The sequence below is a fragment of the Brachionichthys hirsutus genome, unplaced genomic scaffold (assembly GCF_040956055.1).
Source record: "Brachionichthys hirsutus isolate HB-005 unplaced genomic scaffold, CSIRO-AGI_Bhir_v1 contig_813, whole genome shotgun sequence".
Classification (NCBI taxonomy): Eukaryota; Metazoa; Chordata; class Actinopteri; order Lophiiformes; family Brachionichthyidae; genus Brachionichthys; species Brachionichthys hirsutus.
Genome location: NW_027181025.1, coordinates 1 through 19,563, shown reverse-complemented (window position 1 = coordinate 19,563; position 19,563 = coordinate 1). Strand labels below are relative to the sequence as shown.

The 19,563-nt window shown below is 54.5% G+C and overlaps 3 protein-coding genes across 4 annotated transcripts; 1 reads left to right on the top strand and 2 right to left on the bottom strand.

The window, feature by feature from the left end:
* Positions 1-184: 184 nt before the first annotated feature.
* Positions 185-11,784, bottom strand: LOC137917104 (reticulon-4-like; the record flags this gene model as incomplete). The annotated part of the gene is made up of 5 exons (XM_068759989.1): positions 11,165-11,784; positions 8,388-8,447; positions 5,688-7,490; positions 455-662; positions 185-323 (listed from the first exon to the last, which is right to left on the bottom strand). Coding segments are annotated over exons 1-5 (2,682 nt in total), but the record flags the coding sequence as incomplete, so codon positions are not given.
* A 358-nt stretch (positions 11,785-12,142) lies between these two features.
* On the bottom strand, positions 12,143-16,694 carry LOC137917105 (clathrin heavy chain linker domain-containing protein 1-like). Its single transcript, XM_068759990.1, has 11 exons — positions 16,339-16,694; positions 15,561-15,748; positions 15,373-15,461; positions 14,951-15,149; positions 14,206-14,414; positions 13,990-14,089; positions 13,800-13,906; positions 13,553-13,724; positions 13,286-13,488; positions 13,021-13,203; positions 12,143-12,911 (listed from the first exon to the last, which is right to left on the bottom strand). The coding sequence occupies exons 1-11, from the start codon at positions 16,513-16,515 to the stop codon at positions 12,712-12,714; spliced, it is 1,827 nt and encodes a 608-aa protein (XP_068616091.1). The 5' UTR covers positions 16,516-16,694; the 3' UTR covers positions 12,143-12,711.
* Positions 16,695-16,828: 134 nt separating this feature from the next.
* Positions 16,829-18,451, top strand: rps27a (ribosomal protein S27a). Of its 2 annotated transcripts, XM_068759991.1 has the most exons (6): positions 16,829-16,876; positions 16,986-17,050; positions 17,365-17,419; positions 17,772-17,857; positions 18,063-18,194; positions 18,264-18,451. In XM_068759991.1, exons 2-6 carry the CDS (start codon positions 17,003-17,005, stop codon positions 18,411-18,413), a joined length of 471 nt encoding a protein of 156 aa, XP_068616092.1. In that variant the 5' UTR covers positions 16,829-16,876; positions 16,986-17,002; the 3' UTR covers positions 18,414-18,451. The 2 variants fall into 2 exon arrangements, with proteins under 2 accessions (XP_068616092.1, XP_068616093.1); XM_068759992.1 differs by lacking the exon at positions 16,829-16,876 and having other exon boundaries at positions 16,883-17,050.
* The last annotated feature ends 1,112 nt before the right edge of the window (positions 18,452-19,563 follow it).

Here is a 19,563-nt window from a genome sequence, read left to right as displayed (position 1 = left end):
TTCACATTTACTCCCATGATGCACTGGTGCCAGACGCGACAGCACACGTCAGGTGTGTTGGAGGTGGGCCGGGCCGGGCCGGCAGATGGTTCTGACACCATTTCGGACTGGAGAGGAGACTCACCGGGTAGCGGTCCATATTCAAAGATCAGTTCTGGGAGCGGTTGGTCTGAATCGGACTCACCTTGACGGAGTCGACCAGGTCCTCGACCAGGAACAGGCGCCTCAGTTCAAGGATGGCTTTATTGAGTTTGGCCAGAACCAGGTCGCTGTACTTGTGGACCAGGTCCTGGGACAGCGCCACATCCTGGTCCAGGTACTGCCTGAGAACAAAGAGAGAGAGCAAAGGTGCCGATGAGCTGCTGATGCGCCTCCTCCTGCAGGAGTAACGCCTGCAACGTGAAAGGAGCGCGCCGAACACGGGGAGAACCCGAGAGCTCGGCTTGCGACTCACCTGAAGGGGTGCCCGTCGTTGGACTTCTGGATGGCCTGCAGGATGCCTTTGTATATCCTGAAACAAATGGTGACCGACAGCAGCGCCAGGCCGACGTAGGAGGAGACGCTCACGATGCTGCACGCCATCAGCGAGAGGAGCAGCAGCAGGGAGGCGCCGAACACCACGCCCGAGGTCTTAACGTCACGCCAGTAGAGGAGATCCACCACTGCAGGAGGAAGGCTGACAGTTAGGGGGCGCCGTGCAGACAGAACCGGCCCACGTCCCGATTTCATTCGTTTGGGCCGCCCCGGTGGAAAGTTTTAATTGATAACATTCCAATTACTGGTTGGATATATAATCAGAACACTTTAATAATCATACAGGGAAGTTATAGAATTGTGTTAAACGACAGGTTCCGACCGGCAGCCCACCTTTCTGGGCCGAGCTCAGCGATGTTAGCTCCTCCGTGTTCGGCCCTGCTCAGCAACACAAACTGTTTCAGCCTCTGCCTATCTTAATCCGTTTAATTAATCAGATTACCGTTGATTTCAGATCAAAGCAGAATCTTCCGGTAACGTATTCACACACCGGGACCGGTTCAGGAAGCTTCCTCGGTCTCTGTGGGCGTTGACACCTGGCTAGCTAGCCGACAGCTAGCCTCCCCCCCCCCCCAGCATGCCAACACGCCGCTAGCCCCGTCCGCTAGCGGCAGCTGTGCCCAGGAGCTCGACAGAGACATCGTCCGGATGTCCCGACCCGGCATGAAGAGGAGGAGGAGGAGGAGGAGGTGTGGAAAGGGGCGAGTCCGCGGTCCAAATGGGGCAGCCTGGCTACATATGGTAGCAGGAGTGCTAAGTCCACCGTGCGCAGGCTAAAAATAGAAGCCGCATCGGAGTTAGCCAAACCGAAGACCCCGCTTTATTTCCCGTTATGTTTAATTAAGCCCCCCCCCCTTTATTCAACCCGAACCCCAAAGAGTTCTACTACCATCCCGCCTGGCTGCGGTCCTCACCGCGACGACAAACCGTCCAGCATGACCCGTAGCAGTCGTCGGTTCTCCGCGGGCGGAGGCCGCAGACAGCCTCGGTGCTCAAGTTGGACGCTCCGTTGAAACAGAACGCGCAGAGGCGTCGCGACAAGAGTCGAGGGACGGCCGTTAAATAAAAGATTAGCACCCGACTAACCCCATTTGGAGTCCATCTTGAACACAGCGGCACAGCCTGGCTGACGGGAGGAGGGAGAGAGACATAAAGAAGCAATGGGGGGGAGAGAGAGACATGCGCAGCTCGGCCTCTCGCGTTAACGGATTTGTTCCGCGTAAAATGAACTTTAGGACACTTAACCACCATTAACCATCATAAAACACCGCGGAGAAAAACAGGAAAGTGTTAAAGATTAAAATTACTGTTTATTCGTCTATGAAACCGCGTATTTTAAACACGAAGGACGTGAATGCTAATTTTAGCAGTTTTAGCCCAATAAGCCATAACACGGCAGCGTCACTCTTCACGTGACGTCACAAAACAATGGCCGCTATGTAACTGCGAACGATACTTTAATGTTGCTTGAAATTAACAGATACGTGGTTGACGTCACAACCTTCTGGGAAGACACCGGAGGAATGGAGAAGGGAGACACACAGAGTGCAGTACCGGTATAGTAACTATAGGGGGACAAAGCTGACGAGTCACACGATGGCGTTATGGGGAAAGGTGGTTGGGGCTAGACTAAGGACAGAAGTAAGTATTTGTGAGCAGCAGTAATGCTTTATGATGAGGAAGAGTACCACAGATGCAATGTTAGCATTGAGGCTAACAATGGAGAAGCTGCATTGTGTCTTTGTCGATCTAGAGAAAGCCTAGGACAGGGTGCCCAGAGAGGAACTGTGGTCCTGCATGAGGGAGTCTGGAGTGGCAGAGAAGTACGACAGAGTAGTTCAGGACATGTAGGACAGCAGTGAAGTGTGCAGTAGGAGTAACAGGAGTTTAGTGTAGAGGTGGGATGCACCAGGGATCAGCTCTGAGCCCCCTTTTTGTTTGTCATGGTGATGAGACAGGTCTACAGGACAGTGGTGAGGACAGCCATGGACGGCTTAGAGACAGTGGCTCTGTCCAGGAGGTCCACCTGGTCATTCTCCTTGGGAAGCCAAAAGTGCGGAAGTAATCAAGCTTAAAATCTCCAAACATGTCAAATGGACTAACAGGAACCTGGTCTGGTCTGGGATGAGGAACTATTTCACCATAATGAGGATCAGACCAGTAAAGGATCATTCGTGACAACCAGTAGAGGGCAGCACAAAGCCGCCTCACCTTACTCAGCGATGTAGAAGAAAACAGCAGCAGTTGTTTTTAACATGCGCTTTCAGACAAGATGTCCTTTTAGCTATCGACTAGCATGTTGCGGCGGAGCTTCAGATTAAATCGGTGCTACGGCTAACAAGTGAAAACGCTAAACTCCGGCTGTGGCTGATGAAACATTTCTGCATTCAGTACCAAACGGCTTCATGTTCAAAGTCCAGCCATGGCAGCCTGAGGCGTGGCCGCTATCCTGACGGCACGGCCTCAAAGCGAGGATTACAACGGCAGGAGAAGGCGTCGCATGACCAACACAATTACACCGATAGCTAATCAACATTAGCGTGCGTGGAGCCCCGTTCAGTATAAAGTCCAGCCGGAAGCCGGAGCGTCATGTGAACCATCAATCCTCTCCAGACTCAACAGTCTGGTTCGATAGCAGCTCCAGGTGAGGCACACCCGGCTCTAAAAGGAATGAAGATGAGCTCTAATTGGTTGAATTTGTGCTCAAACATGAATAATAAATAGGATGAATACAACCCCAAAAAGAACCAAGCGTGTGTTGGACTCAGCAACATCTAGTGGCGACATTGCAGACTGCAGGCTAGCTGCTAAGAAAGCCAAAGTGTGTTCGGGGCCCGTTTCATTTGTTCATTCAGGGCCACCGTAGGAAAAACTAGCTCCATAGAAGACAATAGCTGCTTCTGAATGCAAGAAAGATCAACTCTAGATGAAAACGCAACGCAACGCCACACACTGATTTCCAAAGACGCTAGCGAATCTTTAACCCAACAGCTAACATCGCTCCACTCACAAACTCCGCCCATCCACCTTTGGACACAACAGCTGAATGTCCAAAGGTCCCCGAGGACGACAAACTGTCCAGAAAGATCTACAATCATGTACCTGTAACCCCCCCCCCCCCCCCCCCCCAACATTAGCCCAGAGCAGAGTCAGCGTAAAGAGGAGCAAGAAAGGACGAGGTGTACCCCGTTGTCTCCAGAGCGTCACTTCAGGCCACGGCTGCTCCACGCCCCGACAGCTGTTCTCCGTGCGCTCGTCCATCTGATCAGCAAAGACACATTCCACACGAAGCGCCCGGCGCTGAATGAAACCGTGTCTGGCTGCAGCAGGAACAGGAAGGGGAGGAGCATAGGAGGAGGAGGGTTTGTCTCCAGCAAGCAAATGAACTCCGTCCTGCAGGCAAGCCGTCAGCTGACTGTCTGCTGCCAATGCTCTGATGCAGCAACTGTTACCGCCCCCCCCCCGGCATGAACTCCCTTCATGTTTGCGCTCAGCCCGTTTTCCCTTCGTCACCCCTTCTACTTCTACTTTCTTAAATCTGCTGATGAAGGACTCCTCTCCCTCTGCAGTCACACCAGAAGGGGGGGGGTCTTTCAAAATGGTTTCACTGATCAAATCCTCCAGACCCCATCAGCCCCAGCTCATGTGTGCATGTTGGCGGTCCATGTAATTACCGCTCTCCTCCACTAGAGGGCGCCTGTGCAGCTTCTAAACTACTCAAGCGTTAGCTTTTAGCTCATGTCAGAGGTTCTTTTGAATGCTAAACCGCCTGATAGCATAATGCTAACCTGGTGTCTGATTATCAGACTAAATTCAAGTTGCATCTAAATTCTGACAGTCCTGGTTCTGAACCCATCAGAGCTCACGGGTCGCCGACACCATGTGACCACGTGTGTGCGTGTGTGTGAAAAAGATTGTATTTGTGCACTTTATCTAGAAACGTTAACAAAACAAATCCTGGATGGATAATCCATCATCGGTTGTTCCCGAGGTAAAACCCAAGACAGGAAAGACGCGCGACCGTTGCGGCGTGTAGCAGCGTTACCTCATCGCTAACGGCGCAGCAGCGTTTGCCTTCGCCACCGAGGAGCTTCCTGTTTGCCTATCGGTCAACGAAACGAAAGACTAAAGAGGAGCTTGGAATCGGAGCCGGGAAATAGTTTGAGCAGCTGATAAAGATTCCGATAGGAATGCCGAGCTGCTCCCAGCGAGACCCGACACCAGCCGGCGGGATTCATTCCCGTTGCATGACGAGGAACATTTGCCGAGTGGGTTCTCAGTCAGAGAACCCCTCTGTGGGCCTGCCAGTGTCGCAATGCAGGGAGGAGGAGCAGGAGGAGCAGGAGGAGGCGGCTTTAATTAAAGGCGATCCTGACAACAGAGTCAGTTCCAGTCATCGGCATACATCAGTCGGTCTGACGACCAACCAATCAGCTCAAGCGATGAAGATTACAGGTCATCCTCTGACGACAGGTCTGATTTAAATTAAAAACACACTTCAGCGTCTTATCGCCAGACGAACGCCACCGAACCACAACACCTGGAGCCAGATCTCATCTGTCGCCGAGTCCAGAAGTTCAGCCCACTCCAATGAGAACGCAGCTCAGACCATCTGACATTCAGCATTAAGGCTGCATCCATCTGAGACAACCATGTTTCAGCGGGACGCCTGGGACCGGGTACATCAGCTCGGTGGCGGGGTGTGGTCGGGTTTCACGCTGGCGTCCAGAGTTATTTCCAGAGAGCGCTAATTCAACACCAGAAATACCCAGAGGGGCAAATAGCAAAGTCTGGACCAACCTTCAGACGGTTCCAACGATGGAGCAGAACGCACAACAGACATTTTAATGAATACACAAGCACATACCCCCGACCCCGACCCAAAAATGCAGATGTTACTGTTGAGACAAGAGCACACAATGCAGTGAAAGCAAAAGGTTAAAGCAGGAGGAAACACACAAAGATAAGCAGGCGCCGGAAACGAAAGGTTAAAGACAGGAAGACGAGACGTGAAATAAACGAGCTGCTGGCTGGGACAAAACACCAGGTGAACGAAAGAGTGAGATGAATGTGATGCAGGTGGACAGGAAGTCAGTGACAACTGAGGAGGATGTGGGGGTGGGGGGGTCCATGCCAGAACTGGTTTATTTTACCTGCTCTAACGTTCACCATCGGCATCTTAAACAGTCTTCCTCCCTCCACGCTCGCCTTGGCGGGCGCCTCCTCTGGTTTGCAGTCAGGGGAATGGGCAAGCGGAGCCTGGGAAGGGGGCTGCTGGACGTGGAGCTCCTCCAGCTCGGCCTTGCTCTTCTGGGGGGTGGTCTCAGCGAGGAGATGGTAGGAGCTCTGCCCGGGAACCTCAGATTCAGCCCCAGCAGAAACCCGAGACGCCTCTTTCTTCTCGAAGCTTAGATCGTCATCCATCGGGATCTCCGGAAGCCTGGGAGCGCCGAACTTTGAGGTATCCAAAGCCTCGAGGAACTCATCGATAACACCCCTGGGTGGTCGTTCGATGAACTCGAACTCCTCAGAGGAGACTTCGTGCTCGGAGACCTCCTCAGCCACCTCTGGCTCCTCCATCTCCATCTTCTCCATCTCTACTTGGAAGCTGCCAGGATTCCTGGCCATGGCCTCAAGGACCGGGGACAGGGAGTCCGCCGTCGGTGACTCAGAGTCAGAGTCTTCAATGGGAGGCTCTCCGCCCTCAAAGTCAATTGGTTCAACCTTCTCCGTCGCTTTGGGGGGATCGTAGCTTGAAAACCAATCATTCTGCTCCGTCTTTACGGGTTCCTCTTCTTTGATTTTGGTGGGCGGAGTTTCCTTGGCGTCTTTAACAAGGTCAAACGCGCTGAAGATTTTATCGTCTAATTTTACGTCATCTGCCACCTTCACTTCCATTTCCTCGGTCATTTCCTTCAGCAGCGACACTTTAGCATCAAAAGCAAACGGATTGTTAGCGGACAGATTAATCGGAGGATTGGGGGACTCCATCATCCTTCGTTCCAGGATGGGACTCTGCTCCTCCGGGCTTCCCTCCGAGGAGCCGGAGTCCATTTTATCAGGGTTGAGTGGAGAAGACTTTAAAATGTCTGGGAGTGACGGCGGCAGAGCAGAATCCTCTTCCTCGTCGTCGTCATCTTTGAGAACCGACGAGAACTGATCACCTGCCTGCATAAATGACTCGGAGGCAAGCGTGCTCTTCAGGAAAGCTGCTCCTTCGTCTGTGAAAGATGGCGAGGCCTGCTGGGGTTCTTCAACTTGGCCGTACTGGACCAGATCTGGAGTCGGACTGTCTGACACTTTTGAGGCCCTGCTGTCGGTCTTTAAGTCTCCAAAATAAGAGTGACCACTATCTTCCAGCGGGGAGTAGCCATCAAACGGATTATTATTCTTCACTTCCCCCATTAGGTCATCATCTTCATCATACTGGTCACCTTGCTCATGTGTGGAAGAGCCGATTGGAGCCGTGTCCTTGGAGAACTTGTCCATGGAAACCTTGTAGTTGTCTTGAGATGCTAGTAAAGGTGAGTCCCAGTATTCTGTTGGGTTAGAGGAGGAGAGGTGAGACTCGGGGACCATCACCGGGGGCTTTACCGGGGAGGGACCAGCGGCGGCCCTGTCTGAGCTAATCAGCCTTTCCTCAGGTGAAAAGGAGACTCCACTGTCTTCACACGGATTATGAGGCCCTGGGTCTTTCCCTAAACTCAGGTAAGGACCAGCTAATGCATCTTCCTTGTTCTTACTATGTGCCGGTCCAGAGTCGCCCTTTTCACCCACGTAGGGCACGTCTCGAGCGGAGGGGGGTTCAGTCAAGAAGGAGCCCAAGGGTGCAGAACGTCCCAGAGTCGGGGGCTGGTTGGGACTATCAGTCAGAGAGAGCTCCTCCAAAGAGTCGGGAGAGTGAAGAGGGGAAAGCGGAGATATGGGGGCAGGGGAATCACCCTTCTGCCCGAGTGCTTGAATAGAGAGGAAGGAGGGAGAACGCAATACAGCACATATCAAATACATACTCCATTCCTCACAGAACCATCAGAACCTGAGAAAACCCATCAGGACCCGACAAATGCTGCTCAAATGTTAACTGCGCCTTACACCAAGAAGGTGTAGAGGGGGGGTCGGCCTTCTCACACCCGTGAAAAAGCAACGGAGGTGATAATACCAGAACGGGGTGGGGCGGGCGACGAAGCGAAGATGTACCGTGTGCAGTCCACAATGGGAGGACTGAATTAGCAGCTAGCAGCGGTTAGCAGCTAATTCAAAGAAAAAGAAGATACAATTGGGGAGACCTTCTGAATCACATGATTGATTACTACTAACAGTACTATGAAGCACGGAACCTCAATGAAACTGCAACTGGTTTTATTTTGGACCGTCAATGATTAGCAGGATGCGCACCAAGCTAGTTTAAAGCAGCTAACATCCCAGGACTTGATTGTCTGAGTGGACAAACCTAAAGTAAGAACCTATTATGTGATTGAAAAGGTAAACTAGCACACCTCAAGTACGGAGGGAATCTTTTAAGTGTTCTCACCAAACTTTATGCCCCCGGCCACCCACCCAAAAAAAGAAAGTTTAAGATGAGTCAGCATTTGTCATGTCGGGTTGCAACCCAGGACTGGTCCACGGAGCCAACGTGAGGTTTTGCTCAAGGTCTGATGCCAACAAGCCAACAAGCCATGCCCTGTGACCGAACCACCGGCCCCACGGCGCCATCAGAGTTCACGTCGATCAGTGTTAGCAGACGTTAGCGTTCAGAGGATAAACAAGCATACAACGAAAATGCTAAAGATCCTCACATGCAAAGGGTTACGTTTAAACACTCGAATGGACAATAGCGGGCAGAGAGAACTTGCCTGTAGGGAACTGCATCAGAGGAAGAGGCTGAGCTTTAGAAGGAGGAAGAGGAGGAACATCTGTGGAGAGAGGCGAGACAACAGCAGAGAAGAATTCAGCCGGCCTGTCAGAAGAGCAGATGTTATCAAGGAGGGGTTCTGACCCGGCTGCATTGGTGATGACCGATTCAACTGCTTCCATGTTTAGCTGCAGATGCTAGCTTTAAGCTAGCGCTGTCTTAAGGGAGAGGTGGTGCAGACAGGAAGCAGGTAAGGAAGCCTGGAAAGACCAGACATTCTCCTCCTACCACAATTTGAGCGATCCACAAACGCGACCGGCCCCGACAAATAAAAAGATAATCCGTGAAATGAAAACGAAGGAACCGGATTCCTGTCAGATCTCACCTGGAACAGTTTCAAATGTCTGTCAGAGAAACCCTCTTCTGGAAAGCAGCTGCTTTTTGCTCTACAGGCAGCTAATAATAGGCCCCAGTGGTGCAGACAGGAAGCAGGTAAGGAAGCCTGGAAAGACCAGACATTCTCCTCCTACCACAATTTGAGCGATCCACAAACGCGACCGGCCCCGACAAATAAAAAGATAATCCGTGAAATGAAAACGAAGGAACCGGATTCCTGTCAGATCTCACCTGGAACAGTTTCAAATGTCTGTCAGAGAAACCCTCTTCTGGAAAGCAGCTGCTTTTTGCTCTACAGGCAGCTAATAATAGGCCCCGAGGTGCGTGTGTGTGGGGGGGGGGCAAAGGTCAGCTGGATGCTGAAAGGTCGGGTCGGCTCGCTTTGGTCCAGGTCAGGTTACAGTTGACGCACTATGACAACCACAGTGCAGACTCAGATGATTCTGCCCCCCCTCCTAGGAAATATGCAGTACAGGACACGGTCGTAGGGGGCGTGGCCTGGGGGGGGGGGGCATCAGTAAATACAAACCAGCGCACCATTTCCGTCTCTGGTCCAACAACACAAGTTTAAAAAGCAGCTGAGAGAAACATCTGCAGACTGGGGAGGCGGGACCAGGTCCAGGAGCCCCCCAGCGGTGAGACCCCCACTGGGTACAGTGTCCCGTGGACGCCGTGTATCAGCACCACGTGGGTCTGAAACCTACGAGCTCCAGACCAGAATGACTCTAGATCAACGAGGGTCTCATTGTTTCCAGGCTAAAGCCGGCTGTGGTTTCCCTGCCGACGGACCCCCCCCCCCCCCACACACACACACACACACACACCATTAAGCCCCTGCGACGGTGTGTCTGACACCCCCCCCACCCCCGCTTCTAATCCACCCGACCACATCACAGGCGCTCGACAAACACAGACTGACCCAGAAATACGATGCAGGCCCCGGACGATCAGCTGTCCGGAAAAAACCCATCTGAGACGGAGCGGTCAGGCCTGAAGACCGACCAAGACCGGCCTCTGATTGGTGGATTAATAACCGCATTATTGATCAGTGCTTGATGACAGGTCACCAGACAACAGCCCAACCTCAACGTTCAACCGAGACGAGCGGCGGCGGGACGAAGCCCAACGACCGTCTCTAGGGACGGAAAGGAATGTCCCCCGAAAACGGGCACGTGTCCCTCACACCTACCGGTCCTTTGTTCAGGCCAGGGGCCGAGTCATGCAGCCCCACCCTGCCTCCGAGCAGAGGGGGGGGGGGGGGGGGGGGCAGGCCCGTTCACCTGCAGCCGCCCAGGAATCAGATTCAATTCCAGCATCACCGGCAGAGTTAAAGAACCTCCGCAGAAACCAGTTCTGGTCCGGACGGGTAGACGTTGGGCTGGATGCGGACTGGGAGGGGAGGCGGAGCGGATTCCTTTGTTGTGACTAATCTCTGCTACGCGGCGCTGCGCTAACCGCCACACGCATTTCCATTATCGGACAGGTCCTTGTCACTTCGACCAACATGGCTAGAATTTAGTGTCACGTGATCTCGTCCATATCGTGATGACAAAAAAAAAAACAATATTACGATAAAGAGCAGTGAAATAGCCCGGATCCGCGCCGCGCCCAACGCGCTTCGTTATCGGACAGGGGAAACGCCTGTCCGATAACGGAACTCCGTTAGCAACCATTAGCATGCGCGCGGCAGGGGGCGGATGGGCGCTGTTCGGGCTGTCAAAGACGCCCCGGCGGTGAATTCGACGAAGACGTCACGTCGATGTTTTTGAAGCTGGCAGGCGACATGTTACTGGTTTAGTCGAACCGGGGCCGGTTCACCGAGCTAAGGGCTCCCGTTATGCTTCCCGACGTTTGACGGTCCACGCAGGTGGGCCGCGCCTCCCGAACCCGAGGCTAACCCGAGGCTAACCCGGGCCGCGCCTCCCGAACCCGAGGCGGGAATCTCGGCGAGAAGAAGCAACATGGCGTCATGTTCCGAACAGCTTCCACCTCGGCCTGGAGCAACGTCTCCCGTCGTTCACGTCCAGCTGACGGGCAGCCGCACGGTGACAGCCTGCCCTCGGGGTAGCATCGCTAGCCGGTGACCGGCTAACCCGCCGTGACGGAGCACGAAAATTCACAACATTCACGATTCACCCGCAGATCCGCTTCGGTTTAGCGTGGAAGGGTTACCGGTAACGGAGTTGGTTAAACAGACGGACGCGGCGCTCGGCTCGGCTCGGCTCGGCTCGGCTCGGCTCGGCTCGGCGTCGGCGTCGGCCGTGCAGGAACCGGACCGTTGGAACAGCCTCGTCAGCCATGTCGGCGATAAATGTTATTTATCCGATGTAAATAAAAAACAATCCGCGTCGATTGAACGGATTTCTCCGTTGAGACACTCACAAGATGCTGGTGCCGCTGGTGCCTCCGTCGCCGCCGGTCTCTCTGCTGCCTCTGCGGGGGCTGCGGGGGCTGCGGCGGGCGTCCGGGGTTCCGCCGGTGGGAGGGCGTCGCTCTCCGGTAAAGGTTCCGGCTCGGGCTCGGCTTTGGGTGCGACAACCTCAGGCTGGACAGCAGCTGAGGGGGTCTCAGGGACAGAACCAGGACCGGTGGAGTCCGGGACCGGCACCGGTTCCGGCTCAAGAACCGTCACTGGACCCGCTAGGAATGTTTCTACCGAGCCATGTGGCGGACCGTCTTCAACCATGTGCCTGTTCAAGGCGTCCTGAGCCCCGCCGACTAAGTCCACAATATCATCTACGCTGAAGAGGTCTTTGTCGAGCCGGTCCGGTTCCGGTTCGGGCTGGTAGTGGTGCGCCTCGTCGGTGCCCAAAAGAGACGTGGAGGAGATTTCACGCTCCGCGCTGTCTGCCATTTTCCTTTTTGTTCCGAACTGCCTTCCGAGGTGAAAAAGTTTCGGTTCCGGTAATGTTCCGGTTCAGTCGCCCCCCCCGCCCCCGTCTGAAACCTCTACCGAGACGGACTGCTAAACCGCTCCGGTGACTCCCTCCGGAAAGTCTGCGCGTCGCTGACGGCGGAAGAAGTCAAACAAGTGCGCCACAAGTCGGGTTCGTCGTTGCGAAGTCTCGGACGGACGGAGCTGAGAGGAACTTCGCTGACCAATCACATGCGGCCTTCCTCAGAGTGGCGCGAGCCGTGACCAATCAGAGCTCGTCACAATCGAGCGGAGGCGTAACGTACCGCCTCCTCAGTCGGCCCGCCTCTAAAAGTTTGGAGGAACAGTCAGTCCGGTTCTGATCCAGCCCAGACCGGAAGAACTTTAAAACGCCGCTTTTATTTCATTTTTTTTTACGACGTTGAATCACGCTAAACCAACTTCGCCAAAAGTACACGAGACGCGCACGTCATGTTTAACCTTTATTTATAATGTAAATGTTCAAGAAGTTCTCATTCATGATCACATAGATAGATAGCGTATATATAAACCACGTACCAACTCCACCTCATGCTGTGTGCGTGTGTGCGTGCGTGTGCGTGTGCGTGCGCGTTGCGGTTATCGGATTAGTTGTGCTGCATTCAGGGAACAACGGAATTGTAGATTAAGCTGGACCGAGACAAATATATCGGAACAAATCCAAGCTACACCCGTCTCAGCGCGTCCGCCGCCGTGCTAGCGTCCCTGCGAGGCTAAATGCTAACGTTGGCGTGGCCCCAGGAGCGGTTTGAGGATGAGATAACGCTGTTTTCTCCACTGCGTCGTCATCAGCGGCAGGACAGGTGGACTCGGCGGGACAGGTGGACTCGGCGGGACAGGTGGACTCGGCGGGACAGGTGGACGCAGCAGGACAGGTGGACTCGGCGGGACAGGTGGACGCAGCAGGACAGGTGGACTCGGCGGGACAGGTGGACGCAGCAGGACAGGTGGACTCGGCGGGACAGGTGGATGCAGCAGGACAGGTGGACTCGGCGGGACAGGTGGACTCGCACCTTCACAGGAAGATGTGTTCCACGATCCGGGCTCCCTCCTCCAGGTCCGGGGACAGGACTCTGGTCCCGCTCTGGTCCAGCAGGACAGACGTGATGGCCTGGCTCAGGTCGGACCTGTTCAGCTCAGAGCACAGAGACGCCAGCCGGGTCCAAACGTCCACCGAGGAGCTGCTGTCCTCCAGGATCACCTCCTCCAAAACCCCTGAGAGGATACAGAATGAGGTCAAAGGTCAGAGTCTGGTTGTCGCCCGGACCGGGTCAGAACCCAGAAGGGACAGCTGTGACATTTATTGAACCTTTAATGGGTTCACCTCGTCCTCTGCTCACAAAGCTGTCCAGAATCTCCAGACCAAAGTCCCGGTGCTGAGGGTTTGCCAGCAGAGTGGAACAGGCCACGCCCACTGACAAGATGGCCGACTGGCCCCCCAGGGGCTCCGTCAACAGCTGGAAGAGGGAGAGGCTGGACGAGCGAGCCAGAACCCACATACAGTCCTCTGAAAGAGAGAGAGAAACGTAGACTGCTGAATGGGAAACACACGTGCACGCACACACACGCGCACGCACGCACGCACGCACCGGCGGCGAGGCCCTCGGCGTGCTTCATGGACTCGGCGGCCCCGTGGATCAGGCCCCTCCTGCACATGCTCAGAGCGATTTTCCTGTCCAACCCGCAGGCCTCGTAGACGACGGTGGACAGAGCCAGACAGGTGTCGGCCACGCCCCGGTTCTGGTGCGCGTGCTGGGTCAGGAGGTCGCCCAGGTCCTCCGAGGGGGTCAGCCTGAGAGGACGAGGAACGTGAGGAGGAGCGGCGGCGAGCGGAACGACCCGGCGGCGGCGCTTACTTGTCGTTGGCGACGGCGTGGGCGACGAGCCGCGTGGCGCCGTGCCGCAGGGCGTGGAGGACGGCCTGCTGGGAGACGACGGCCGGCAGCTTGTCCTCAGGCGGGACGGACGCCAGCAGGGCCCGAAGGAAGAGCAGCAGAGGGGGGGCGCTGCCGGGGGGGCCCTCCACACCTGGGACGCACAAGAAGTTAAACGAGAAGAACCTGGACGTGGACACGGGGGTGTCTCGGAGCGCCCCCCCCCCACCTTTAAACATCTCCATGGTGTCCAGGTTCCTCAGGACCCCCCCGGGAGCTCGGGCAGCGAGCAGAGCAGCCTCGTCGTACTGGGCCGACCCAAAGAGCTCGGAGAACCTGATGGAGGAACCAGAGGAACCGGAGGAACCGGCTTCAGAGAGCGTCGCGGAGCCATCGGGTCACCTTCAGACACTCGACACCTGTCCAGGTAGTCGCTGAGGAGTTTGGGCCGGTCCACTCCGGTGGGCTCGTTGTCCTCCGACAGCTCGACGTCAATCCTGCGGGCGTCTTCGTCCGTCACTGCGAGACGGACAGGAAGGGAACCGCCGCGTCTGCTCAGGCGGACGTCCGCGGACGCCACGGCAACGTGGAGCGTCAACGTTCGTCCTGCTCAAAGGAACGTTTGGGAGTCTCACCTGCAGCTCGTCTGACGTTCTGCAGCGTGGAACCCAGAAGTTCCTCCAGAGTCCGTTTGTGTCCCTCCAGGCTGGACAAATGTTCAGAGACGATCCCCAGACGACGGTACCTGCAGATAGACAGATAAACCCCGCCCACACAGACGGTCGTTTTTACACCCCGCCCACACAGACGGTTGTTTTTACACCCCGCCCACACAGACATTTGTCTTTAAACCCCGCCCACACAGACGGTCGTTTTTACACCCCGCCCACACAGACAGTTGTCTTTAAACCCCGCCCACACAGACGGTCGTTTTTACACCCCGCCCACACAGACGGTCGTTTTTAAACCCCGCCCACACAGACGGTCGTTTTTAAACCCCGCCCACACAGACAGTTGTCTTTAAACCCCGCCCACACAGACAGTTGTCTTTAAACCCCACCCACACAGACGGTCGTTTTTAAACCCCGCCCACACAGACGGTTGTTTTTAAACCCCGCCCACACAGACAGACTTAGTGGGTTCTTAAAAGACACAGGAGTCCTGTTTGGAATCATCGATTATTAATGAATTCCGATTACTGAGGAGCTTCCTGGGATTTGGACTGAGCTCGGTCGGCTCTTGTCATGGACCAGGGTAGAACCGCTGATCCCAACAGAGGGACGGATCCGGACTTTCTGCGTTCCCTCCATGGAGTGTGTGCTCGTCTCCTCGTTCTAGCTGAATCCTTGTTCAATGAGCAGAACTGGCCGCAGGTCTTACAGGACCATCAGCCGGTGGTTCTGAAGCCTCAGGCGGTCTCTGTGATGCTCGGCGTTCTGCAGCTCGGTGTCCAACTGGGCCTTGACCTCCAGAGAGACGCAGCGACTCTTCTGGTCCAGCAGAATGGCTCTCTGGGTTTCAAGATGTCTCAAATGTCGGTCCAGAGCCTCTGGATCCTCTGACTGGACCCCCGTTAACCCTGAGAGAAGACACAGAAGAGGGACCGTGATCCACTGCGTCCAGAAACCGATACTGTCTCGTCTGTCCTCCAGGCATCAGGGGACAGAACACAGATGAGCACCGGGTCCAGGTCCAGTAGAGGCCACTGAGTTGTTTGTTTGTGTCTTTATTTGGATGTGGATAGGGTCCGGGTCCGGGTCCGGGTTTATACTACCTGAACCACGGCCATGGGTCGGGCGTACCTGGGACCCTGGAGCTCTGCTTCCTGGATTCTGTCCGTCTCTGGAGCTCCTCCTGGAGCTCAGCTGTTTCCCTCTGAAGGTCTGAAGTTCTGGAAGCAGAAGATTTAACCCTTCTCTGGACCCCCGTTCACTTTCAGGGGCCTTGTTCCCATGGTAACCTGTTCACACTGGCGTAAACGACGACTCACCGCTGTCTCAGCTGGGCGGCTCGCCTCTGGCAGGTCATCACGGAGTCTGCGTGTGACGCCGAGGCCGCCAGAGTCCGCTGAACTGACCCCGCCTCAGCCGCCCGCCCCTGCAGCTCCCCGATGATGTCATCATACTCCGCCTTGATGGCCAACAGAAGTCTCTGATAGGCCGTCGCTCGTGAGATCACCTGATGAAGGTGAGGGGAGGAGCTCCTGGTTTATTACAATAATCGTGTTATTGGTTACAGGTTATTGATAACACATCGTGTTATTGACTACGGATGTTATTGATTACATATTTTATTGATTACAGATGTTATTGATTACAGATGTTATTGATTACATATTTTATTGATTACAGATGTTATTGATTACAGACACTCACTGATATCTGGATATTTAGCTGTGACAGTGGAACTCAAACATTCACCATAATATTGTAAAATTACCATGTTGCTATGGTAATTAGCAGCTCTATCGCTGCGGTTGTCATGACGATAAACATTTATGCACACCTTCAATAGAAAGTGTTGTCGACGACATCAAATGTAACTCGGACATTTATTTTCTTTGTGTTGAGGCTGAACAGTAGAGTCTTAAGGGATGACGTCATCGCATGGGATGACGTCATACTGAGATCAGCACAGCAACCACTTACTGAAGGTGCCATAGAATATTTTTTTTAGATCACGTTGCTTCATTTCTTTTGTCTTTATTTTTTCGTGTCTTCCGGGGAAATGAGTCAGCACTATCGAGTAAAGTATCCGAGTACTTCTACCTGGCTGAACACGGAGCGGTAGACGCTGTGGCGGGCGCGGTCCGGACCCTCCGTTCCCGTTCCGTTCCGTTCCTCCTGCTCGGTGAACTCGGACAGAGACCGGAAGAAGCTCTGATCACAGCCGCAAACCGACAGTTCTCCGTCCGGATGTCTGCCCGGGCTCTGGGGCTCGGACATTGTGATTTACGCCTGATTATACTCCCAATTCTCTGCGTCCTCGCTTCATTGCGTCTTTTTTCCGCCCGTTGCTATGGTAACAGTTAAAAGCTCTCTGGGAAATTGAGGTTTTTTTAAAATAAACAACTGCTTCCCTGTTTAAATGCAACTGATTGCACCGCGGTATTAACTGTAACAAACATGGACGCCGTGACGCAGTCGGGAAAAGAAGGTAAACAAATGCGAAAACCAACAGAACTTTATTGACAGTTTCGATCAGGCGTCGGAACGGTCACCCTGCCCCTGCAGACTGTGGTAGGAAACCCTGTTGCGCCCGACGGAGGTCCTCTTCTCACGATCCGCCATTAGGAGTGAGCCTGTGGTAAGACGGTGCTCCGTGTTTCCACACGTTCATTACAGAAATACGTGGTTTTTAGCGGCCGTTTCGCCGCCGTCGGTCCGTTTAAAGTCTTTGCTTTTATCTCGTGAAGGTGGAAGAAACGCCAGGATGCAGATTTTCGTCAAAACCCTCACGGGGAAGACCATAACTCTCGAGGTGGGTGAGCCCTAGCGGGCTGGAGGGGAAGGACCAGAAGCCGCGGGTCCCGTATTTATGTTATCCCTTCCGGTTACACGGATTTAAACGTCTATTTATATATATATATATATATATATGTGTGTGTGTGTGTGTTTTAACGCCATCTTGCTGTTGCGGGTGTGTAAATAAGGGCTGAATCCACTCGTAGCTTGTAGCTGTAAATGTGCTAAGCTAACTTAGCTGTGACAGACGGGCGGATTCTGACAACATGAAATGACGTCTGCAATAAATTGAGATGAAAGGGTAACACGTGACCCGATCCTCCCCCCCAGGTTGAGCCATCGGACACGATCGAAAATGTCAAGGCCAAGATTCAGGATAAAGAAGGTGAGCGGATCCGGTTCGGGAGCCGGTTGGGGGTTCTGTCCAGTCTCGTGGTTTTAGCCTGGGTCGTTAGCAGCGAGCTATCGTTGGGCAGGTGACCTTAAAAGGAACTGTCCCGTCCCATCATGGCTCCTCTACCTGCTTCCTGTCTCACCTCATCCGACTGTCAGTCTGTCCATCACCATGGCAGCTAGTTTAATTGAGCCTGAGTGGAGGGCGGGTCCTTCGGGGCTGGATCTGCACCACCAGACCGTGGACATGTTTTTTTTTTTTTCCGATCCTACTGGTCCACAGAAATATGCAAAGTTCCGAGGCGTGTTGGACGGGGTCTCGTGTTTACGACTCGTGTCTGCAGGTATCCCTCCCGACCAGCAGAGGCTGATCTTCGCTGGGAAGCAGCTGGAGGACGGACGCACGCTGTCGGACTACAACATCCAGAAGGTGAGCACAGAGCTAGACCGGAGGTCGACGCCCATCACTTCTACTCCTGCTAGTACGCTTGGATGAGGTCACCATGGCAACAGACCCCTGTGACAAGTCCTGTTAAGGAATAGGAACCAGGACGGTTAGCATTTAGCCTGATGTTAGCGTTCCTCTCTGGGGCCTGGATGGTTTGGGTCACGTTCGGCTTCCCCCCCCCCCCCAGGAGTCGACTCTCCACTTGGTGCTGCGGCTGCGCGGTGGAGCGAAGAAGAGGAAGAAGAAGTCCTACACCACCCCGAAGAAGAACAAGCACAAGAGGAAGAAGGTCAAGCTGGCCGTGCTCAAGTACTACAAGGTAAGAATGGCCCCGGACGCTCCGTCCCCCCCCCCCAGTCTTCTGACTTCCTGAGTCTTCTCTCTCCAGGTCGATGAGAACGGGAAAATCCACCGGCTGAGGCGCGAGTGTCCCGCCGACGAGTGCGGCGCCGGCGTCTTCATGGCGAGCCACTTCGACCGTCACTACTGCGGGAAGTGCTGCCTGACCTACTGCTTCAACAAGCCGGAGGACAAGTAGAGCGAGCGATGGCGTCAATAAAGACACGTTTGACACAACGCCGGGTCCGTGGCGTCTTTGGGTTCGGTCGGGATCGTGTGAAACGAAGTAAAACAGGACGCTTGATTGTGTACTAAAATAAGCTTATTTACTTACAAATCGTTACAATGGACAGACGTATACGGTTCCAGCTGCATGCGACGGCGCCGTCTCGCTGCCACGGATACGAGGTCAAACTGCTCGCCGCCGCGAGACGCTCAAATAAATAAAGCAGATAATCTCAACGTGACTGGCGGCGCCAGGCTAACGTGCTCACTGCTAAGCTAAGCGCCTTCCGTCGCCACAAGTTGAAATGATCTGGTTGGACAGGTGAAACCTCAGTGGGAGGAGCCAGTTAGCCTTGACCCCATTAATGAAGCTCAGGTCTCCAGTTTGACACCATTTACTCAGAATCAAACGCTAGCTTATAGGTCGTTTGTCCAGGGTGGGGGTCAGTCCGTGGACCAATCACTGCGCTCCGAGGGTTCTGGTTGTTTCTAATAAGCATCAAGGACCTCCTCCCATTGGATCACACGCCTGGATGCCTGGTTGGGGTCCTCTGGCTCCAGCCACTGAGCTTTTTCGGCACCAGGCAGCTCCACCTCCCCAAACATCGGACGGAGGGACGGAACGGGACGGGGCGGCCGACTCGGGTCCCAGCTGGGGCCGTCGGCGGCGTCTCGCGACATTTATTCACATAAACTGGTTATAATAGAATTAACTGTACGCTTAGAGACGAGATACATTTCATATGGCAGGAGGAGGAGGGCTCGTCGAGGCGGCTTCATTCACAGCGAGCAGCAAGAGGCTCCACCCCCTTCAGGAAGTCTCTGGCTTTCACAGAAAGCGTCAACCTCAGCTGTGCAGGAGGAGGAGGAGGAGCGATTCAGCCCCGAGGAGGAGGGTCCCTTTATAATCTCCCGACTCCTCCTCCTCCTGATGAAGAGCAATGTGAGGCAGGGGAGGCCGGTCTGATCCGGTCCCAAGACGACGGCGACGGCCCTCAGATCTTGATGTCCTGGGACTCCACCATCTTGGCGAGCGTCTTCTTGACTCTGAGGATGGTGAGGCGGGAGGCGGGGTTGTGAGCCCAACACTCTGACATCAGCTTCAGCATGGCGCGAAGGCACTG